At 30.8% G+C, this 22,992-nt stretch overlaps 4 protein-coding genes across 8 annotated transcripts; 1 reads left to right on the top strand and 3 right to left on the bottom strand.

The window, feature by feature from the left end:
- Positions 1-396: 396 nt before the first annotated feature.
- Positions 397-3,522, bottom strand: Nopo (TRAF interacting protein no poles). The gene is made up of 8 exons (XM_083050717.1): positions 3,086-3,522; positions 2,529-2,903; positions 2,324-2,425; positions 2,117-2,239; positions 1,768-2,014; positions 1,539-1,682; positions 1,303-1,444; positions 397-714 (listed from the first exon to the last, which is right to left on the bottom strand). The coding sequence occupies exons 1-8, from the start codon at positions 3,196-3,198 to the stop codon at positions 659-661; spliced, it is 1,302 nt and encodes a 433-aa protein (XP_082906843.1). The 5' UTR covers positions 3,199-3,522; the 3' UTR covers positions 397-658.
- A 414-nt stretch (positions 3,523-3,936) lies between these two features.
- LOC145943248 (bestrophin-4) lies at positions 3,937-16,270 on the bottom strand. Of its 4 annotated transcripts, none has more exons than XM_083050729.1 (12): positions 15,335-16,270; positions 10,863-11,907; positions 10,297-10,359; positions 10,074-10,197; positions 9,493-9,770; positions 8,798-8,932; positions 8,443-8,609; positions 8,194-8,351; positions 6,163-6,474; positions 5,943-6,094; positions 5,582-5,716; positions 3,937-5,287 (listed from the first exon to the last, which is right to left on the bottom strand). In XM_083050729.1, exons 5-12 carry the CDS (start codon positions 9,669-9,671, stop codon positions 4,441-4,443), a joined length of 2,085 nt encoding a protein of 694 aa, XP_082906855.1. In that variant the 5' UTR covers positions 9,672-9,770; positions 10,074-10,197; positions 10,297-10,359; positions 10,863-11,907; positions 15,335-16,270; the 3' UTR covers positions 3,937-4,440. The 4 variants fall into 4 exon arrangements, with proteins under 4 accessions (XP_082906855.1, XP_082906852.1, XP_082906847.1 ...); XM_083050726.1 differs by having other exon boundaries at positions 11,736-11,907; XM_083050721.1 differs by lacking the exon at positions 10,863-11,907.
- Positions 16,271-17,224: 954 nt separating this feature from the next.
- On the top strand, positions 17,225-21,292 carry Spag (RNA polymerase II-associated protein spaghetti). 2 transcript variants are annotated; one of them, XM_083050764.1, is made up of 9 exons: positions 17,225-17,470; positions 17,815-17,940; positions 18,039-18,283; positions 18,371-18,581; positions 18,643-18,924; positions 18,995-19,261; positions 19,334-19,526; positions 19,604-19,740; positions 21,116-21,292. In XM_083050764.1, the coding sequence occupies exons 1-8, from the start codon at positions 17,327-17,329 to the stop codon at positions 19,702-19,704; spliced, it is 1,569 nt and encodes a 522-aa protein (XP_082906890.1). In that variant the 5' UTR covers positions 17,225-17,326; the 3' UTR covers positions 19,705-19,740; positions 21,116-21,292. The 2 variants fall into 2 exon arrangements, with proteins under 2 accessions (XP_082906890.1, XP_082906899.1); XM_083050773.1 differs by lacking the exon at positions 21,116-21,292 and having other exon boundaries at positions 17,226-17,470; positions 19,604-19,886.
- Ift54 (intraflagellar transport 54) lies at positions 19,960-22,975 on the bottom strand. The gene is made up of 10 exons (XM_083050742.1): positions 22,737-22,975; positions 22,430-22,547; positions 22,244-22,356; positions 21,870-22,178; positions 21,286-21,647; positions 21,070-21,198; positions 20,753-20,996; positions 20,522-20,647; positions 20,360-20,445; positions 19,960-20,197 (listed from the first exon to the last, which is right to left on the bottom strand). Exons 1-10 carry the CDS (start codon positions 22,869-22,871, stop codon positions 20,047-20,049), a joined length of 1,773 nt encoding a protein of 590 aa, XP_082906868.1. The 5' UTR covers positions 22,872-22,975; the 3' UTR covers positions 19,960-20,046.
- Positions 22,976-22,992: the final 17 nt, after the last annotated feature.

Genomic DNA, 22,992 nt, shown 5'->3' with positions numbered 1-22,992 from the left:
AGAGAAGAAGAATTAATCCTCTTAATACAATTTACTTTCTTTTTTTCTCTTTCGATTTCATTCGAAAGATTCCTATCAATTCTTTTTGATTCACCTATTTTTTTGCAAGATCGCAATGAAACACCGATTATAACAATTTACAATTTCTTCAATAACACTTGTTTTTTTTCAAATATTGCAAGAAATAGAAAAAAATTATTTTATAAATAAATTTTTATTTAATTTTAATTCATGATTTAATATAATTTAAACTTTTATTATACTTTACGATTATAATTAATGCCTGATCCACAATTTATGCATAATTTATTGCTGCTAGATCAATTACGATTAATTTCTATTATCACATTTTACAATAAATCTAGATTTTATAATTTTTTATATTATAATTTCTATTATATTTTATTAATCTTATTTCTTTTTTTATTTTTTAAATCTTTCAACTCTTGAAGCTTTTGCTGTAACTTAATATATCACAGTTAACGCTTGTAAGCGATGCAACACGAATGATTGTAAATCGTCGCGAAAGTGAAAGCTCGAGAAAATACAGCGTCGATCTTTCTCTTGTGGTATTTGAAGTAAGACGGGTTGTACTTTATACTTGACGTACTACTGCAGGTACCTTGAGAAATAGGATGCAATCTTATCTAAAGAACGTTTATATTTGCCTCAAAGAAGAAAAACCAGAAAGCTCGCAGTAAATATTCACATTCTCTGTAGTAGAACACATGAAACAGATTATAAAAATTAGATTCTGATAATACATACATATTTATATTTTCTGTTATAACAATAATAAAGTAATTTATATTTTATGTAGATTCTATCAAAGAATTGTTTTGTTTCTTTCAAGAATATTGTATTTATAATTTGAACATACATTAATTGAGAAAACATTTAAATGATTAGAAACTAGCAATAATTAATAGTAAAAGCCACTTTAAAATCTTACTTCTCGCACTTCTTTTGTCATATAACATAATAAATTAAATAATATGATAAATTCATAGTTTTATGTAGCGTTTATCAATGATAAAAAAAATTCGTTTTATAAAATTAAATTTCATATAAAAGTACAATTAAAAATTTTGAATAAAAAAATTTAAAAATACGATTTTATTCCGCCTGCGTTTCTTTTTTTAATAGTCAATTGCAATTTCAAACAGTATGTCGTTTCAAAATATTTGTCTCTAGATTTCTTATAATTTATATTACTCTTACAATTTAGGTACCACACAATTTAGGCACATATTATATTTAAACACTATATCAATAGTATATCACTGAGTTTTTGATTATTACCAGTGTCAAGTTTCGGTCTCTTCGTCTTCACATCTTCTTTGATTTTCTTTACATGTGAACTAGGAATCGGACTAGGAAATTTATCATACTTGGCATGTCCCCCAAAACCATCAAAAGTCATACCACTACCACTGGTAGTTTTCTGAAATATATGTAAAAAAAATTATACACAATATGCAAATGCAACGTATAAAAATGAACATAACTATATTAAATATAAATAAAAAACTATTTACTTGACTTGGTGCGTTAAACTTCGATTTTTTTGCAAGAATAGAAGGTACTTTCAAATTACTATTGGATCTCTCTCTTTTAAGGCCATGATCCTTCATTGAGAAAAAACCTTGTGATTTTATGTTTTGTGGAGTTTCAGTGCTATTCTATAACAAGTATTAATTCCAAGAATCACAATAATGTGATCGACGAAATGTTTTAATGTAATTAAACAAGTTACAGTTAACTTACTGATTCTATAATAAAAGTATCATTCTTTTGAGGTATTGGAGAAACATCAAGCGTCACCACATTTTCATTTGTTATCCCATTAAATTTCTCTTCAAAATTACTGTCCTTATGTACTTTCAATCTGTCTTGCTTTTCTACAGATATTTTATTAGAGGTATTTTTACGTGCGCTTGCCTGCATATCAAGAAGCTGATTTTGTAAGGCTATTTTTTCACTTTCGCAGATAATTAAATATGCTTCCAGTTCTCTAAAAATGATAATAATATAATGATAGTGATATAATGATAACAATATATAATCTAGGGAAGACAAACTAAAAAGATTATTTAATTTAAAAAGCGCTACATACTTTCGTTTAGTGTGTTCCTCTGACAAAGATTTGCATTTTGTAGAAACTGTTGTTAACTTCTGTTCTAAAATTTTAACTTTATCTCTTAGTGCTCTCCTTTTCTGAAAATCAGTTTCCATTTGTCTGAAAAATACATTAACTGATTAAATTATATTACCATATTACTTGTTTCTATATTAAATACATATATATGTAAATATAGAATACTTTTTCATTGCTGCTATAAACGTCTTAAGCGTGTCAATGTCATGATTCATCGCTATTATATTATCGACTTCATCCACAGCAGAATTTAGCAAAGCCTGCAAGCTATAAAATTCACTTTTAATAGCAGGATAATATAAATTTATAAATGATATATATATATATATTTCTAAAATTTATAACAAAATTATTTCTAAAAAGAACATACCTTTTTAAATTTTGAATATTTTTCTTCAACTGTTCATTTTCTTTCTTATAAGTATCCGTATCTTGACATTGTAGTTTATAAAACTTGATCTGCTCCTTCAGTGCATGAATCGCACTATTTTTGCCATTTATTTCACTCTCAACGTGTCTAACTTCTTGTCTCAAACCAGCTGTTTGCTTCTCCAACTTTTCTTTGATTTCTGTAAGATTATTAATATTTTGGCTCTTCAACTGCAGCTGAAGAGTTAGATTATCAATTTTCTGCTGCAGAGATGTGGAATCTTCTTCGATGTTATCATTGTTTGAGAAATTGAAATATATCCTGTGTATTTTGTTCTCAGTTGTTCTTTCCCGGCATTGTGGGCAAGTCCTTGATCTTTAAGAAAATTTTTCTAATAAGATTCGCTACATATATAAATCCTTTAAATATATAATACACACATAAATTTTCAAGACTAGAATAAATATTTCATTTAATAAGGCAAGAAGGAAGGGAGGAAAGGATCAAAGACTACAAGCGTATAAAATCTTTTTGATTTGATGACATCAGAAAATTACCTTTCAAGCCATTGTATTAAACATCCAAAGTGGAAAATATGTCCACATGGTGTGTGAAAAACATCATCGGACGGTACCAGTAATTCGCTGCAAATCACACATACTATATTCATTTTATCTGGTTTTGACAATCAAAAACTTCTTATTCGGCGAAAAAAAGATGATTAAATATTCCGAAATGTCGAAATAAATCGAAGAATGGCAAAACTCTCGATATATTTTGAATGTTATGTCATCGTGAATTTTTGTTCCGCACTAATACAAACTGGAGAAAACATTAAATGATACAATGATACAAAATTCGAAAATAAGATTGTTTTATTGGTTCTGTGAAGAGGCAAACAACGCGTAAAATAATGTGCGCCAAAAACATTGAAACTTAAGTAATGCCATCTGTGTTATATATTTTTCATCGTTATGCGTCGATTAAACTTTTCAAAGTATGGTCATGTATCGACAAAGTATTGTTAAAGTTTCAGTAAATTTTAAAATCTCTGGTGCTCAAACCTAACTCATAAAATTTTTTTTTTATATATATTTTAGACTGCATAAATTATATATATTAAATTATAATTATTTAAATATATATATATATATACATACATCATATATCTATGTCATATATATCTTATTATATTATTTAATTATACTTTAAATTATTTTTCTTTAATTATTCTTAAAATGATTCTAATATAGCATTATTGCAAATATCATCGTTAATGCAATATTCTTTTTAATATAAAAACTTTCATATTTTTTTACAAATTAATTATGTCAATAATTTTTCTTTTTCCATAATACAATATGGAATATATTCTACAATATATTTACAATATTTACATAGATATATTTGTAATCGTAAATTGCTATGCTTCTGTGGATGTGTATATATTCTCTACATACCTGTTCATAATCATAATAATAAAGTGAAATGTGTAGATAGAATATTTTATGTCACTGGTCATCATAAAGATAAAGAACATATTATTATTCATCTATTATTGTCACTTTAGATAATTCTATGAATAAATTATAATGTAATGGAAAATCATGCAGAATAAACATATAGTTTTCTATAGTTTTTTTCACAGCACTATCAATCTTTAACAAGATAGTTTTAAGATTGTTTTAAAGTTGTATAAAGGACGTCGAAACTTTATTAAAATTCATAATCAAATGTGGAAAGAGAAAGATAGAGAGAGAAAAGAGCGTAATGTCCAATTTTCGCATTGAAAGATTTCTTAGCGAGAAATAATCTCATTAACAAAATTTCTGTCTTCAAGAGATTCACACAAATTTAAGGATAAATTTTGCAGAAATTACATCAAAACACGAACCCAGACATATTACATCATTCACAGTTTGGAATCGTCTTCCTGCTTGCAAGAAGGATCAAGTTTGATACTTCGCGCAGTCTTCCGCTCTTCTAGATTCCTCAGATTCGGTGAGCTCCTAGTTTGACTCAGCATCGTGTTTATCGCGGGGATACTGTCGGTGGTTCTTCTGCGAGACGGTCTGCCAAATAATCTCGGCCATTGGATGCCCCCTTTCTTCTTGGAATTGCTAATCGAGCGGTCTCTCTTGCTCATCAGGTACTTTGGACTACACGGACGACTCGATTCGCCGCTGATTACGGACAAATCAATCGCTTCTGGAAACGGTAGATGCTGGCAGGAGTCTTCACGCTGATGCGGAGGATCGGAGTTATCGTATTCCTCCTTTGCGCTATCGCAATCGCAGATATCCGACACTTCGTGCAATTTCTCCTCGGCGAATGCCGAGTTTACGACGCCTTCCTGGCTTCTATCGCTCTGTGACGAGACGCTCGGTCGTCGTCCCTCGGAATCCTCCATGGAGGATTGACGAAGACTCTTGAACGAGTCCTTCATCCGGGGACTTGCCTCCTCAAGAACGATCGACGTGGAACTCGGCTGAATGGATGTCTGTGCAGGACGCGAGATATTCGTCGTGCTCGGCCAAGGATGCATTACTGGCTTGGACGATTTCGTTAATACCGAGAAGAAAGATTTCCCTGTGCGAGACGCCGAACCCTTTGCCAGGGCAGAGAATTTCCTGACAGTCTCGGTTATGACATGTCGGTGCTCCATTTCAATCGATTGCTCTTGCCCATCCAGCTGCACAACCGTTTCGGAACAATTGCCAGCCATCTTCGCAGGTGTTGCAGGGGACCCGCTGATCTGGCTGAAACAAACGAGTCTAACTTAATAGAGTTCCTGTATCGCGTCATTTCGAAAGTACGAAGTGTTTGCTCTGGAACGGAAACTTGTTTATATCTATTCATTCATTTCAAGAACTCAGTGTTTTAGACGTATTTTTTTATAATTGATTGGAAAGAAAATTTGCGGTGAATTTATGATACTTTATGATTAAAATAATTACGGTTATTTATAATTAGAATACAGGTATGGCGGGAATACAATAATTATAGTTGTACAATTGTTTTAAAACAATTGCGAACCATCTTCGCAATCTTACCGCCTTTCATTCTCCGGACTCTCACTTGGAATCGCTAAACTGGGAGTGGAAGTGCGAGGTGTCGGAACAGTTCTATTTTCCTCTTCTTCCTCCAAAATTTCGGGCAGGAACATCATTTGTTTCTCTTCGGGTACCCTAAAGAACCAATAAAAAACGAACGTCATAATATCGTAACAAACTTTAAATATAAATTTTAAATATAAAGCTGTACTTCTTCAAGATTCTTTAAGACAGGATTCTCAAGACGAAGACTTGCAAGGCTCATAGAGAGCGCTTTTTTTTTAAATCAACAATTCTATAAATACTCGATCAGCCAGAACTTGAAATATCATTGTAAATTACACATATACAAAATACTAACGTCATATTCGCCACGCTACCACGATAGGTTTGCTTCTTGTACGCCGCTGCCGCTTCCGTATACGGCAGGCTTATATTTTCGGAGTCGTAATAAATGTCCTTAACGAGCGGAGGACAGCAGTTCATCAACGTATCCACTCCGAGATACGATACCTATCGTTTACACATATAGATGTAAAAAAATAATTTCCCGAAAATAAGCTTTAATGAAATTTTCCTACCTTCATATGACGATCGATCAGCCAGTTCAGCTCAAAATCCTCATCGTCATCTCCGAAGGGATTTATCAGCTGTTCGGCTACTTTCAACAATCCCATAAAGAAAAAGAACTGCAGAATCGTAAAAATAGGCACGTATTTATCTATTTTTAATTGGAATTGTTTTTCGACACCGTCAATGTATTGTCGGCCGACCAGGGCGACCGCAAAGAAGCTGTAAGTAGCGAGTGTCACCACCTGAGTGTACACCAATGGAATCGACACCCAGTCGTAGCTCCACAGAAGGCCGCATTTGGTTCGAAATTCGCTAAATTCCTGCAAATCAAGTATGCATTCGTTACCGAGCACGAGAAAGGCTTTACATCGATTAATTAATTGTGCACGGAAAAAAAAATATTCTCTACCGCAGCTAATCATGATTTGCTGAAACTGTGTTTGCTGCTGTAACTAACAAATTTGCTGTTGTTACTAATTTTTCGATATGATAGCAAACTGTGCATATCTGTCACAATTATTTTTTTTAGCAACATACAGTTAGCTATTTCAGCTAATTAATATATTTCACTCAGCAAAACCATTTAGACATTTATACGAAAATAAAAAGAATTGCTGTGTGAGCTATATATTTAAGTATCGCATACATACATTAAGCATTTGTTTTTGTTTGTTTGTTATTGCCATGGATTCATATGGATTCACAATAAGACGTACGTGTCAACGAAAGATATACCAGAATCGATATGAACAGAATTATATTTGTCCATGTGTTTTTATTTGTTCCCGTATTTTTATCAATGTCTGTGAATCTTAGGGCCGATTGTTTCAACTTCTTGGTAAATTTTACCCGATAGATAGCATATGTCTTTTTTCTAAAACTTATCTGAAAAGAGACGAAGATATGCTATCTGTCGGGTAAAATTTATCAAGAAGTTGCCATAATAAATCTAATAGATTGCAATAGATTGCAATCAATTATAGTTCTCATTGATATTATTTTAGCTGTATAAAAACTCCGGATTTGCTATGACAGCAAAACTTATATCTATAATAGCTAAACAATGCGCACGCTATAACTAATTGTTACAACATATATTGTCACAGTTACTTATTAGTGATGTGTACAGCAGCTAAATCTTTGTGTGTTACAGTTAAAAACTTTCAGCTAATTAAAATAGACCTCGCAGCTAAAATTTTAGGTGTTCATAATATACACCTGAAATTTAGCTACCATACCTTAATTTTAGCTACGATAGCTAATATTTTTTTTCCGTGTGTTTGAACACAATTAAGCTGCTTAGCAATTATCTAGCGTGCCGCTAAAAGAAATTGAATTAATTACAATCGAAAATATAAATGATATATTGATTCAATTGTTACACTGTGACAAAAAATCTGCTTTTAAATTTCCTCACATACTTGCTGACTAACAAAAGTTTATCGTGCGCATTAAAATTGCCTTTTGCTTTGTAACGTGCAAACGCATAATGCGATTGAGACACGTGTGTCTAATCGCAAAAAATAAAAACGTGGTTGATATAGACCGCGACACGTAGATTTACGACTATTTCTAATCGGCTATATATATATATCGACTCGTCGTCGCAGTAGATGCTCGTAAAACCTAATCGTTCTTGCACCGAACGATTGACTTTTTTAGTTATATTTTTATATAATCATATATGCAGTGTTGCTAAAAGAAAATTGACACGGCAGAAAGAAACAAAAAAGATATGTTTGAGATTACATCTTCGAAAAATTATAATATAATCTAATATAATTCTATTTACTTTTATGATGTTAAAAAAAAGCTAGACAATAACAATTTTTGAAAAGATTTTTGGCATTAACTTCTTTCATTTTAACACAGTATATTGATATAATATTATTATTCCTATTGATATTTATATTATATAACAATTTTTTCTTCCTTTGTGAAAGCTTTGCTTTGTTGAAATAATGAAGGAAATTTTCCTAGACTTATAAAAAGATGTTCAGCAAATAAATGTAAAAGACATACAGAGTTTATATTCGCACCTCCATAATTAGCTTTAAACCTTGCGCGTCAGGTAGTTTGTGAGTTTTGCGTGCCTCTTTGAGAAGATTAACGAACCACGTGCACGGTATCCAATAGGTGTTAAACTCGCTGCTTGGCACCGACTGATACAATTCGAGCTCCAACATGGTCATGAAACCTACAAGACGTTTGTTCAGCCTTGTTAATTTTTAATCATTATGATGATCGATTATTATGTTGATCGATATAGTCTTTTTATTGCGATTTACCAGAATCAACGACATGATCGAGAGTGGGAAATCGTCTCTTCACTGCCGAACTGATGGAACGTAGAACGAGTAACAGAGAGAGGTTCAGATAACGCATAAGGGCCCTGCGCAGCATCCGACTGTGCTCGTCGTTTCCGCTGATGTAGAGAGCCACGAGATGCATCACTCTGCAGAAAAAAAAAATTTTTTTTAAATTACATTTGCGCGCTTTTCTTTTATCGATTATTTTGCTAGTTGGTTTTCTCCAAATTCTTTATTTAAGAGAAGAGACAATATTATTTTTTGCTGTTGAAAATTTAGGATTTTAATTAAAAATTTATAGTGCATTGTGTTTAGTAACTGCTTCCAAACTCACTTGTCAGGCCACGGTATTGCTTTGTATTGCTTCCACCATCTCTGCGCCACGTAGGATACGTAAAATCCGAGCACAAAACTCAACGGGATCAATTTGATCAAGGTATCGCAGTAAATAACAACTTGCTCGAACTCTCTGTAATTGTGTTATATATTACAATTCTTATAAAATAATATAAATATATAAATAAATAATAAAACATTACAAATATATTCTTAAAAAATTACTAGAAAAATTTAACTAATTGCACTGAGAAAATTTTCTTTTAAAATTTATCCTGAAAATGATGGTAATCGTAGGACAATATGGTATGGAAAGAATTTTATGAGAATTTCTCTGATTAATATTTATCACAATAAAAATAATAATATCTATCACAATAAAATATAAAATATGTTTGATTAATTTAACTATGCAGTTTAGTAAAATTAATCAAACATATTTTATATTTTAATAATGTAATAGATATTATATTATTTTTATTGTGATAAATATTAATCAGAAAAATTCTCATAAAATTCTTTCCATACTATATTGTCCCACGATTACCATGATTTTCGGGGTAAATTCTAAGAGAAAATTCTCTCTGTATGTAATAAGTTATTGCTTTGAATATATGACAAGATTATTAAAATAATTAATAATAATTTTTATATATATACATATATTTATTCAACGTTAAAAATAATATCCACCTTTTCTGCGTGGTATTAAAAGCATGACGATAAAGTGCGGACAAGGCGCCGAACAGAACCAGATAAAGTAGCAGTTCCCTATAGATGAGCTTGTACAGGGAACCACGCCACATAAACAAAAGCCTGGTGAATCCACCGCTGGTGGAACTGGCGACCTCATACTGATAAGAGACTGTCATTGTTTATCCATTTAAGAACACCGTACAATTTCTTCTCGAGAACGACGTGCTCGCGAGCACATTGTTACTCATACTTTCAGAAATTTTCTCCTACCGAACCTAAGAGCAAAATTACACTGCAATTTTAAACTGCAACATGTTTAGTCATTAAAATATTTTTGAAAGAAGTTATGCAGCTAAAGAGAAACGTCTGTTACGATATTAAAATTTATTTATTATAATCATAAATTTGTATATAAATTAATTTATTTTAATAAATAAAATTAATTTTTTTATAAGCTAATTCATATACATAGAACGGAATAATGGACAAAGAGAGAGAAATACGTATCAAAAGTCTTGCTTTAGATCTTGTTTTAATATAAATATTTAAAAATGTTATTTCTTAATACATATACATACATGTTTCACCTAAATAATTTTTAATTTAAGATGGACCAGCTATTGTACCGAAATAGGCTCGTATCCTAACGCAAAATAATCCATTCCAAGCACTGGCCATTTTGAAATAACTGCAGTATCGGAGCTATTAATACATAAATAGCATTTATTGATATGTTCTTTATATTTATATTTCTATTCTTTATATTTCTATATTTTAAATTTTCATTATTCAATTACGTACCAACTGCAAACAAATGCTAACTCAATCTTCAGATAAACCTTAGATCAAACAGCTAGATAATTCCTGCAATTGATAAATAATTGTTTAAAAATACACATTAGCTAAAAAAATAATGGTACTTTTTTAAATTAAAAATATATATTTTATGTATAAATAATTATAATAAATATATTAATTAATAATAATTATTAATTATAAATTATATTGAATATAATTATTAATATATATACATGTATATACATGTACTATAGTATTAAATGTATAAGATATTGTAATATTTTCCACGTCTTAATATCCACCAAATTACTGTCTACTACATAATTCATGTAGCATCTACACAGACATCTATGTTTGCTGCAAGCTATTATAGCGCTTTTATGTATGTCTAATAGTGCAGCGAGCTATGTATTGTTGTCGCAGTTTTAGCATGAGTTGTGCCAATAGACAATTAATTTAGGCCATTGTAAAATGCAATTTTGTGATTTCTCTATACGAATGATGTCGTGTATATATATATTACTTTTGATTTTAATTTTGTCCTAAACGACTATGAGACTGTTAATTACCGGTTAATTACGATTATTCGCAACCAAATCGTCCGAGCAAAGCGATTCATCGAGAAGATTCATTTAAGACTAACAATAAGAGAAACGAAAATCTTCTCGCGATCCAAGATCCAAGATCATCGCAGTGACATTAGTAACATATGCGATCGCATCATTCGCCAGAAATATCCGGAATGCAAAACTCCTACTAAAAACGGAATAACTCAGGCTTAGATATTATATCCGTCTATATTCCAATGCTATGTCAATAATAAGGATCATAGTTCAAGCACAGTATAAAAGATTTATCGCATTTACCGTATAAAAGATTTCGCTCGATGAAGATAAAGGCTAAGAAGATAGATAGAGTCATATCATTATGACATTATGAAACTCCTGCTATTTAACAAATATTTAAACTTCATCAGCGTATACGAGGCAAATATAAAGACATTATGAGACTTCTGCTAATTAACAAACATTAAAACTTCATCAGTGAATATGAGGCAAATATAAACTACATCCCGGCTTATAAAAAGAAAATTTTTTGTGATTAAGCATTTATTTTAAGTTTGGTCAGATTAATGTTGCATTAATTTCATTTTACAGTTTACACCTGTATCATTCTGGGCACTCTTTATATGCATATTTCGTCATAACTATGAGCTGGACGGTTTCAGATTGCATTGATATGACAGTTGCACACGTCACAAGTAAAACGTCATCGAATGGTGACTCAAGATTGCCGGCGTGACTGCATTTTTTTCTGTCACGGGACCCATCGTAAATAATGTCTAATAGTAAAACGTCTGTCTCGGGAATCGCGCCAGTAATACGACGGTAAATATAACTTTCGGGCGTCGAAGTAACCACCAAGTGTCTGGGTAAACTCACGATTTGCACGAGATTTCTGTGAGATCATTGCGGCTGCACTTCGGGATGCACTTTGTCGATCGATACCTCGAGGATGTATCTCGAAGCGCAGCCAGAACGATGCAGCGGCAATTGCCATCGCGAGCTTGGCACCTTAATTGTCATCATTTGACTTTTGAAGCTTTCCAAGTATCTGACAATGAAAGATCATCTAAGATTTACTCTTGCAATTTTTATTATCATTATTATTTTCTTATGCTATATAAATATTTTTAAATGTCCACAAAAAAAAGAAATGTTATTTCTTGCGCAGCAACGTTATTGCAATATATTTCTTCTTTCCTTAGACTTATATACATTAGGGTGGTCCTTATATGGGTTTTTTCAGAATTTTAATGTTGGATAGTCGTAAATCGGCTTTAAATGTGAAAAAAAAAATCTCTAATTTTTTCAGATTTTTATTTTGAGCCCTGAGTCTCCCTGTTGGCACGTAATTTTCTTTCTCATTTAAAAAATATTTATTTAAGTTAGTTCTAGTCTAAAATAGCGACATTTTATGAAATACGTTTCATTGCCGTGAAAATAGTAAAACATCGTATATGAGGTATTTCACTCTTGACGAGAACCGAAGACCAAAAAATGTTCGTGTTGCAAATTGTCTCTGAATACCGAAAAATGTTTCCTACAAGAAAAGAGACGATTATGAAACAATTTTAATTCTGTATGATCGACTTTCTTTTTATACTTTGAATAAATACAATTATACAGTACAATAATATTCCTTGAAACTTTGCGACTTTTAGTTTTTTAGATTTTTTTAAAATTTCTTAACCATTGATTATTGATTTCCTCGAATTGTTTTTCTAAAAAAAAAAAACAAATTATCGAAAATTTGCGCTTAATCATTGAGCACTGGAATGGAATTCCCTACACATCTTTTTCCTATATAATCGAAAATAACGACGATTTAAAGTTCAAGAAAGATTCAAAAAAATATAAAATACGTCGTTATATTGCTTGAAAAATGGATAAAAAATAATTAACTGAATTAAAAACACCCACGACTCGTGTGGAATAGCCCATATACGATTTTTTACTATCTTTTACGAAAAATTGAATAATTTTGTTCACTACTTTTGCAGCTGACTCCATCTAGAACTGAAGTAAATTAGTATTTTTTTCAAATTATTAAAAAATATCATATAAATAATATTTAAATAACATATAAATGAATAAATAAATAAATTGATATAAGAATATAACATAACACACAACTCGAGTGAAATACCCCGTATACAATTTCATGCTATACCTCACGGCAGCGAAACTTATTTAAATCAGGTTTGTTGATTCTATTTTTAATCTAAAAATTACTTAAATTGATATTTTTTTAAATGGAAAAAATCCACGTGCAAACAGGGAGACTCAGGGCTGAAAATAAAAATCTGAAAAAATTAGAGAATCATTTTTTCTACATTTGGAGCTGATTTATGACCATCCAACATGATCTTCCATTTAACGACCACCCTAATATACATATATGGCATTTACTTGAGATATCTTTCTGATTGTAATAATTTCTTTGTTTGATATTTATATTTACATATATAATTTGTGTACATGTTTTAAGAAAGTTTCATAAAAGTTTTTTTAAATTATTCATATCTACATACATACTTGTCAAACATATATAAATTATAATAGTTTAATGTGCCTCCGATTTATATTTAATTGCATCTACTATAATTAAAAACTTTCCATAAATTTAAATTAATAATTAAAAAAAATTAATAATTAAAACAATTTAATTTAAAAAAATTAATAATTAAAAAATTTGATATTGAATTGAGAGAATCAACGCTTTGTTATTTGATTTTAAATACAAGTCTGCTAGTACTCATTGAAAAAAATATAGCGGATCTATAATAAACTAGCTTGTATAATAATTGAACTATTTCACAACATTAAATCATACGGTCGACACAGACATATCGCGTTTTTCTTTCGCGTTTGGCGAAATCGTAGTCTCCATCGGCATGCGTGGCATCTCTTGGCCGACAAGCTGCATAACATAAATTACGCAAGATGGATCGCTTTGTGTTTTCGGCTCGAATCTATTCAAGATCCGAGTAATTAAATGTGTCTTCGATATAATAGCTTTATCTTTAATCATTCATATAATGTTAATGCATCACGAGTACGCCGTTAATAATACGCGTATGAAATAACGTCGCCGGATATCGTCTGACGATTGCATTATATTTCCGCGCGACCTTACCGAAAATATCCGCGACGAAAACTGCGACCATGGACAAAACGCGGAATTTAGAATTTCTTCTGGAAGGAGGACCTTTTGCGCTACCGATTTAGATTTCGATTAAAGATCGAGTTTATCGCGTTCAACATATCTTTAGAGACCGAATTAAACTGACCGAAATTATTATACATGTATATAATTTTATAAATACGATTTTTAAATGCTGTGTCAATATCTTTTACAAATAAGTATTATTAGAAATAAGTAATTAATTCTCAAACATAATTATCATAATTATTTATAATAATTAATATAATTATATATTCTTGATATAGATATATTTATTTTTAAAAAAATGGAGAGAGAGAGAGAGAGAGAGAGAGAGAGAGAGAGAGAGAGAGAGACACACGTGGTTAAAATGCAAATATAATTTTGAAAATAAGAAGTTTAATATAAATCATTTCTTTTAATTGTCTTAAAAATAGAAATACGTTTGCCTTATTAGACTTTACAAAATCATATTTTTCATAATTTATAATGTTAGATGATAAAAAAGCACAGTATGTTAATTATTAATTACGAGCTCAGCATAATATTAATTTAAAATACAATTATTTTAAATTAGGGATTTAATATATGTTACAAATTAGCATTAACAAATAGCATTAATGCGTCGTATCTACTGTCAAATCGTTTTCCAGATATTATGTATCAATTTCGCGAAAGCATATTTAATTTGTGCTAGTTAAAAATTTAATTATTTAGTCTTAGCAGCACGTAGTGCTGAAGAAAGAAGATAGAATTTTGAATATTAATCAGGAACGTATCTAGATTTGCTTTAACACAAAAAATGTGAATATTGTTATAAATTTTATCCAAAAATTTTACAGAAAAATTATTTTTTTAACATTTGATTTATAAGTAACTTATGCAAATTTCTAGTGCGTGAACAACGTGCACTTGGTGAATTATTTATAACACATGATTGTAAAACCAGACATACATCACGATTTAAGTCTTGACCACGTTGCATGGATAATAAATGCACGCCAAATAGTAAATATCCTCGTAAATATTTATAACTTCACGGAAGCGAATATATAAATTATCAATAAATAAATTTCTTTCAAGCCTCTCCGCGTAAATGCATTTTATTCTCACGCATCTTGCGCTTTCAATCTGATCTCATTATACTTATTTCCGAGTTTTGTCTCATATTTTGAACTTAACTTTTAATGTAATTTTACAGTGTAATTTGCGAAGGAGTACGTAATTATGAGTATGTCTTTTTACATAGCAATTTGTTTTACTATTGTTATACAAGATACGCTAAAAAATTGAAGACGTGATAGTCTTGACTCACCAGTGTAAAATATTTTATCAGTCGTAACTAACGCATTTGTTATCTTCTTTTTTGCATAAAATCATTTTTCATCGCACAATGCGAATATCTGTCGCTTTAAATCCAAAAAATTAAATCCAAATCGATGTCTCTTTCAGGTGTATAATTTATGAAATCAGCTGGCTAGAGCAGCGGCTATTTTGAATATACGTATGAGCGAGAATTAATTTGATCTTCATTTAGCAGATTATTAACAATCAATCGATGCTTTTCGCATCATTAATTAATTTCTAAATTCAGTTTCCTTAATTCTCTCCATCTTTGGAAACACTTCTTATGGTAGAAATAAATAATCACTCCACTTAAACACTAGATTAGAGGCTTATTTAACAGTCTTTTGAATTATATTTTTTTATGACAACTTTTTTTTGCACAGCTTTTGATTAAAAATTAACATATGGTTATTTCTAAGTATGTTGTTTCGCTTATAAATCACGGGAAAAAATTGTTTAACTCTAATATCTCGTTAATATTAAAACGACAAAAATATCTGTAATTTGAAATTACAATATTGATAGAGAATTAATTATGTTTAAAATATCTTCTCCCTGTGTGTGTTGAATGCACATTTTCTCATTCGATTCGTATACTCAATCTCTATTCATAATGGAAAAATCTTCTCGCAGCCGGTTTTTTAAAGAATGTAAACAATTTAAATGTTTTAAAAATTCTTCATAAACGTTTTTAAGGAACCCGAACCAAAACGGATTGCACTAAAAGTAATTTTCACCTGACGCGATCGATTACGAGGATCGCGAAACGATCTTGTCCGGAATCACGAGCCGAAAACTCGTCGTCGGAAACGCGCGGGGATCGCGACGATTCGAGATGTATCGAAAGGAGGCATTATCGCGTGGGTGCGCACTTGACGCTCGTCGATGACAAACTGGTCGCCGCGAGTGAATCGAAACCCGCCGCATGCTCTCTCGTTATAGGCGACGGAATATTAAACATTGCAGTTGGGCGCGATCGCGATCCGATGGCAATTGCCCAAGATCTAAAAAGGGCCGAATGTCAAGCTCACGCATACGTAAAATGCACGTGAGCTTTTGCGCCCAGCCGCGCCCGCGATGGTGCGAAATCACCCTTCCGAAATCAACCCTATCGCTTTACAAGAGGGGAGTGTATAATCATATAATGATGTGTCTTTTCACGATGACAAATGAAAGAGAAATTAATAGCGTCTTCTCTCTCGCACAATCCGAATCGGTCTATAAGCGCAAATGTTATAATTCAAAATATGTGTAAGAAACATATCCAAGAGATGTTCGAAATATTAGAGAAACTTTTGTTATTCATAATATTTTTAAAAATCTTCTACCACCTAAATTAATGAATAGCAATTTTCACGATTCCATATTTCAAAAGATTTATGAATAAAAAAGTAAAAGTTAAAATATATATTATTTGATTAAATGTATATATAGAAAAAATAATATATATATAGCACAAATTAAAATATTTTTTAAATATTTTCCAACATAAATGTACTTTATTCAGTGATCGAGTTTTCAAGTGATTCGGTATAATTTTAAGCTATCTTTATTTTTATATAAATCATTTTTTATTAATCTATTATTGATCATATTTATTTGATTTTTACAGATATTCTCAATACTTACAAATCTAAATCTCTCTTTCAGAATTTCTTTAAACTATTACTGAGGTTTCCGATGCGCCTGCAAGAATGCAATTTTTGTCGCATCACGCATCACACATTAAATAATATTAAAAAAAGAATACACAAAAAAGTAAATTGTGACGCCAGCTTGCGACATATTTATGAACCCGCTCAAATTGCCGTTAACATAGAAAGTGATTATATTCTCTGAAGATAATGCAATAATTCTTGAAAATTGCACGCATTTTATTTCTGTCAAATTCTGGAAGCTACACAATTCTATAACCTAACATATTGGTACATGGAATGAAATACGAAGCAATTCTTTTATTATGGATCTTGACGAGTCTATTTTGATGCAAAAACAGGTAAAAGACAATTCAGAGGATTTACGAAGCGAGTTTTTGGACTTGAAAAATTGGGAAGAGGAAATGAAACGAAAGGAACAAGAACTACTGAATGAACGCACTGGACAGGTATATTTTTGCAACCGAAAAGTTAACGATGCCACAAATGCAATAATATATGTGCTAAAAAATATATAAAATTAAAAAATTATATTATAAATGAATAATATTACACATGTGTATGTGTGTGTGTGTGTGTGTGTGTGTGTGTGTGTGTGTGTGTGTGTGTGTGTGTGTGTGTGTGTGTGTGTGTGTGTGTGTGTGTGTGTCTTGTAAAGCCTTGTACAAATTATACATTTTAAAAACATTCATTACAAATTTATTTATGTGTAGCATCAAATTTTGGCAAATATAATGCCTATATATTATACATTTAATTTGTTAATTAATAAGATATGTAATATTTATTCCAGAATGTTCTGCCTCCAGTCAGAAATAAGAAAAAATGCGTGAAAGAAAAAGTAAAAGAAAGTAAGAAGACTGAAAATTCCAAACGAATAAAATCTTATGATTACACATCATGGGATAAATTTGATGTTGTAAGTGATATTTATGTTGTATATGCATGCAAATTCCTAGTTTAAAATTGTTGAAGAAACATTTGCAAGAGATTAATATTATTATTTTCATATCAAAGGACAAAGTGTGCAAGGAATTAGATAAAGAGGAACAATCCAATGATTCCTCGGATGAAATTATGTCTAAGGAGGAATTGGAAAAAGATCACGACAAAGCATTAGTACACAAAGAACAAGGCAATATTTTTGTGCAACAAAAAAAATGGGATAAAGCAATTGCTTCATACAGTGAGGCAATAAAAATTTTTCCTTATGATGCTATATTTTATGCCAATCGTGCACTATGTTATTTAAAGCAAGACAAGTAAATCTTATACCTTAAGATTTTAATAAACAAATTATGTTAATTTCTATAATTTGCATAATTGTTGATTGTATTGTTATATTACAGCTTATATTCAACAGAAGCAGATTGTTCATCTGCGATACAGTTGGATGAAACTTATGTCAAAGCTTATCACAGACGAGCGACAGCCAGAATGGAATTGAAACAATATAAAGAGGCAAAGGAAGACATAGAAAAAATGTTGATATTAGAACCTTCCAATAAAGAAGCAAAGGACTTGCTTAGTCAAATTAATAAACGACTTGAAAATTTAAAAGTATGTATTCTTTATTTTTATTGAGTTAAATTGTTGTTAATACTCTGTATTTATTTTTTAGCCAATTATATCTGATAAAGACACAACCAAAGATATTCCGATAGAGAAAAAAATGGCAGAGAAGATGTTTGATAATGTAAAATCAAATAAAAAAATAATTGAAATAATGAAGGATGATAAAAATAGAAAGGATAGTGTAAATAACAAAGGAGCTATTGCAAAATCAACAACCATAAATCTAAGAGAATCAAAGAGAGATCCACGCATTCCAGATTGGCTACCAGAAAAAGATAATGTAGCAGTTGTGGAACCTATTGAAAAACCTCCTCATTTACGTTCAAAAGTAAGTTTGCATGTAAGTTTAATATGTCATTTTTTATGTAGATAAAGAACTATATTTTACTATTAATTAGGAACCATTAATAAGAATACCTGTACAAGAGGCTGATTTAACTAAACCTTTTAAAAAGGAAATTAAAACATGCAATGAAAATCAGCATCTAGAATTATCCAATGTACATTTTGATAATACAAAGCATAGGGAAAGTGTTACACAACCTAAACCAGAAGTAAGCTTTATCGAAAATATAGAAATATCTCCAATTCCGAAAACTGCAGTCCAATTCCTAATAAATTGGAAAAGATATACTTTATCTGATATAAGATACAGATATTTAAAGGTAATTAATAACTTTTTACACATCAAATATGACACATACTCAGAAAATTTAAACCGAAAACAAATTTTTTAGCAAATACCGCCAAGTAACTTACCAAAAATATTTCAAGATTCAATGGAAAGTGATATTTTTAGTGATATTTTAATAATACTCAAAACAGAGTTTATGAAACGGGAAGAACCAATATTCTCGTATCTAAAACATCTCAGTGATGTCAAGAGATTTAGAGCTCTCATTATGTTTATCAGTAATTTAGAAAAGCAAGGTATAAGCAATAATATACATTTATTTTTCACGATTGATTTAAAAAGTTTAATAATATGGAACTTAAAATACTTTCAGATTTGAAGCTCATGTTCTTATATTGTAAAACATCAGAGAAAATATCTGGCGAAGAAGTCACAGAATTGCAGAATAAATATGAAATTTGTGATAAGCTGTGAATTTTAATCTTAAAGGTTTGGATATATTAAAAGTAGGTAAGTCGTTTTTAAGTTTTTGAGGAAAACACAGATTATGCGCACAACATGCACAGATTTTCAAAAGTTTTATCTATATTTTAAAATATAGATTATTGTAACTAAATATTTACAAGAGAAATACACATGTTACATCTTCAAATGCTATAATAATATAAACAGATAAATAAAACAATTTTATACATAAAGTATTTTTTATATCTAACAATAAGCTATATATAATTTATGATGAAATAATTAATTTTATACATTTTCAATAGTCTTAAAGATATTTACAATCTAATAGCAGTAAATAATATACGCGCATTATAAATTACCATTAAGTAATCGCCGAATTTTTTGATCGTTTTTAGTGATTTGCACCTTTACTTGACGTATTTTGTCCATTTGAGCCTTCATGTTGCCATCAATTTCTTTCAATGTTTCTTTCATAGGCTCTATCATCTCTTCTGTTTCTCTGAAATAGAAATTTCCGTTTTAAATAATATTATTAGTATTAATATTAATATATATTAATAAAATATAAATAATATATTATTATTAATATTTCTGTATTTACAAACTAAAGAATTATTAAGGCTGCTTATTGCAAGTTTTATACACATATGTGTATACATACTTTTGTTCTCTTTCCAATTCTTCGCTCAAGTGACGATACTGTTTTCTCCAATCCAATAGTTCTTTCTGCATCATTTCTACGTCTTCCTGATATCACACAAATAGGATATTTCATAAAAAAATGTACTAATGTATAAAAGTATGCATATAACATATATATTACCTGTACATAATCTAATAATTTCCCCATAGGATTCGTCGTACGCGTTAGCGTCTGTATAGTTCCACGTAATTTATCAATTTCCTTAGCTGCTGCTTCTCGATCGCGCTTCGAACCTGATTCCCATGCCTATACTCAAATATACTTATTCGTTAACAGACTGTTCAACACGTTTCGCAAAAACAACAGCAATTGCTACAAAAATATAGAGAAATAACATATTTCAATACTTACAATGTCCACTTTCTTCGGTAACACATCGACATTGTCGGTGTTAACCAATTCTCTTTGGGTCTCTAAGATTTGTGCCACGAGATGCCCATGCTCCTGCATTAACTGATTGTCTATCTTGTAATCTCCAGTTTCTAAATTATCGCCAACGGTTCCTTTAGTTTCCATGACTACCATATCTTCAGCATCATCGTCATCCTTCAAGTCAGCGTTCTCTACAATAACACTGATATTTCCCACTGGTGTCCTGTAAATCGTAATTTAATTATTTTTATTTTAATACTAAATATCAATAATTTCTTACAAAATAAATATCTTACTGTATCTCCTCGTTGACAATAAAATCTGCCTTTGTTCTTATCCTAGGAGCAGCTGGTCTGGCACTGATAGGTCTAGCACTAGGTGGTCTTAAGGACGTTTTAGGCCTTGCATTGGATTGCTGCAAAACGCTGAAACAATCATCAAATTACATATATACATATATATCGTATATCCCGATATTATCAGCAAAAAATTTATAAAATTAAACACATTACGTCGTTTCAGTAGTTTCGTTTTGAGATCCTGCAAGTTCTGACATTGGCATTTGCTCCTTCTTTTCAGCGCTCTGTTGCCGTTCTTTATTTTCTTCCGATATTTCACTTTTTTTAGTTTCTTTGTTATTGCTCGTTTCTGATTTATTTTGTTCTTCATTAAAGGACGTCTCGGAGGGTAGATTTGCTATCTTCTCTTGCAAGCCATTTATTTGTGCTGAATGTCTTATTTTACTTGAGGAAATTCGATGTTGTGGCTGTTCCTCCTTCATCGTTTCAGTCGTTGAGATAGCATTCTGCTTCACTTTAGCAGACGAAGAAGGCCTTCTTTTTTGCGCCGAAGCAGGAATTTTATTTTCAATTGGCTGAATATAATAAAAATAAAATATGTTAAATAAAACATATATAATTTAAAGTACATGCTTTTAAAAAAACAAATTGCTTGAATTCTAAAATTAAGAGATTGTTTCTTCTTTACTTTTCTTTAGTAAGTACTTTGTGTGAATTTCAAATAATGAAGGAAATAATAATTTAGTCCCAAAATTTTAGCAATATTTAAACAAGACTTTAACTATGATTTTTTTTACCTCAGCCGGTGGGATATCGATGGCTTCGACATTCTTCGAACTTTCCCTCTTGTTATTCTCTTTTCTTGCTTTCTCATTGGGCTTATCATTGACACTTTTTGCTTCGCTCGACGTTACTTTCCCAGTGCTAGATGATCTTTTCTTTCGCTCCGAGACTTTATCTTTCTCCGACGATTTTCTCGTTTGCGATGCCTGCCTCGATGCAGGTTTTTTTGAAGTTTCTTCTTTAACTGTAGATTTTGATTTTGAACCAGTTTTTTTCTTTTCCAAACTTTTTTTGTAATGCTCGATCGCTTCTGCGCTACTGACCTAACATACATAATAAATATACTATTTTATTTTTTTTTTAATCTCTATATAACAAAATTTATTACTTTCTTATTAAGGGCTTTTCCAATGGCTTGCAGCAATTCATTTGTTCTCGTTGGCTCTTGACCAGAAATTATCTTACTTGCCCTGACCATTAAATTAGCACCCGAAATTAATCCTGAAACACATTACATATTTACATATACATATTTATAGCAATATAAAATGTAAAAGCACAATAAATTACTCACTGACAACATCAATGAGTTTTGTCAAGAAGGCGAGCTTCGCTTCCTTATCCTTTATATTATCCGAATTTAACTCCTCATCAGTGAACAATCCCTTCAAGAAACCCGTCTCTTTAATAATCTGAAATCAATTTTTATCCACATGTGCAAGATGTCCTAAACACGAATCAAGCTCGTGCTTTATATAAATCTGTATATCCTCTATAAATTTAAAATATATGAAATAAATTATAAAAAAGAAAAAAGAAGAGAATAATATTGAAAAACACTGAATAGTATCGATTTTACATATGTATATGTAAGAAATTACAGCCGTTATAATATCGTGGAGGAAGCGAAACGGCGGTTTCCGGAGTAATTTCTCGGTTAACGGTGGCTTCTTGAAATATTTTCCAAGCAGATCTTGCGTTTTCTTTATCACTTCGGGTCGCACTTCGTCCGTCATTGTCAGGCTGCTTTTTTAAATCGTCCTCAACGTGCATGATACTCACGGCGATGCCAGTCAGTGTAATGTCAAACGGTTGCTAAGCAACGACGCACGTGAGAACCGCGATCAATGGATGCGT

Source organism: Prenolepis imparis, unplaced genomic scaffold (assembly GCF_030444845.1).
Source record: "Prenolepis imparis isolate NDT839.2.m4 unplaced genomic scaffold, iyPreImpa1.0 SCAF_1, whole genome shotgun sequence".
NCBI classification, from domain to species: domain Eukaryota; kingdom Metazoa; phylum Arthropoda; class Insecta; order Hymenoptera; family Formicidae; genus Prenolepis; species Prenolepis imparis.
Note: the sequence above shows the minus strand (reverse complement) of the source record. Positions and strands in the feature narration are given on the sequence as shown.

Coding starts and splice junctions, on each gene's coding strand:
- LOC145943248 (XM_083050729.1), bottom strand. CDS start 9,671: ATGACAGTCTCTTATCAGTATGAGGTCGCCAGTTCCACCAGCGGTGGA. Junction 8,610..8,797: donor GCAATACCGTGGCCTGACAA/GTGAGTTTGGAA, acceptor TTTTTTCTGCAG/AGTGATGCATCTCGTGGCTC. Junction 5,717..5,942: donor GGTAGCGTGGCGAATATGAC/GTTAGTATTTTG, acceptor TTGGTTCTTTAG/GGTACCCGAAGAGAAACAAA.
- Ift54 (XM_083050742.1), bottom strand. CDS start 22,871: ATGACGGACGAAGTGCGACCCGAAGTGATAAAGAAAACGCAAGATCTG. Junction 22,357..22,429: donor AAAACTCATTGATGTTGTCA/GTGAGTAATTTA, acceptor AATGTGTTTCAG/GATTAATTTCGGGTGCTAAT. Junction 20,446..20,521: donor AATTATTAGATTATGTACAG/GTAATATATATG, acceptor GTGTGATATCAG/GAAGACGTAGAAATGATGCA.
- Nopo (XM_083050717.1), bottom strand. CDS start 3,198: ATGAATATAGTATGTGTGATTTGCAGCGAATTACTGGTACCGTCCGAT. Junction 1,683..1,767: donor ATACTTTTATTATAGAATCA/GTAAGTTAACTG, acceptor TACTTGTTATAG/AATAGCACTGAAACTCCACA. Junction 1,445..1,538: donor AGTTTAACGCACCAAGTCAA/GTAAATAGTTTT, acceptor CATATATTTCAG/AAAACTACCAGTGGTAGTGG.
- Spag (XM_083050764.1), top strand. CDS start 17,327: ATGGATCTTGACGAGTCTATTTTGATGCAAAAACAGGTAAAAGACAAT. Junction 17,471..17,814: donor TGAATGAACGCACTGGACAG/GTATATTTTTGC, acceptor TATTTATTCCAG/AATGTTCTGCCTCCAGTCAG. Junction 18,284..18,370: donor TGTTATTTAAAGCAAGACAA/GTAAATCTTATA, acceptor GTTATATTACAG/CTTATATTCAACAGAAGCAG.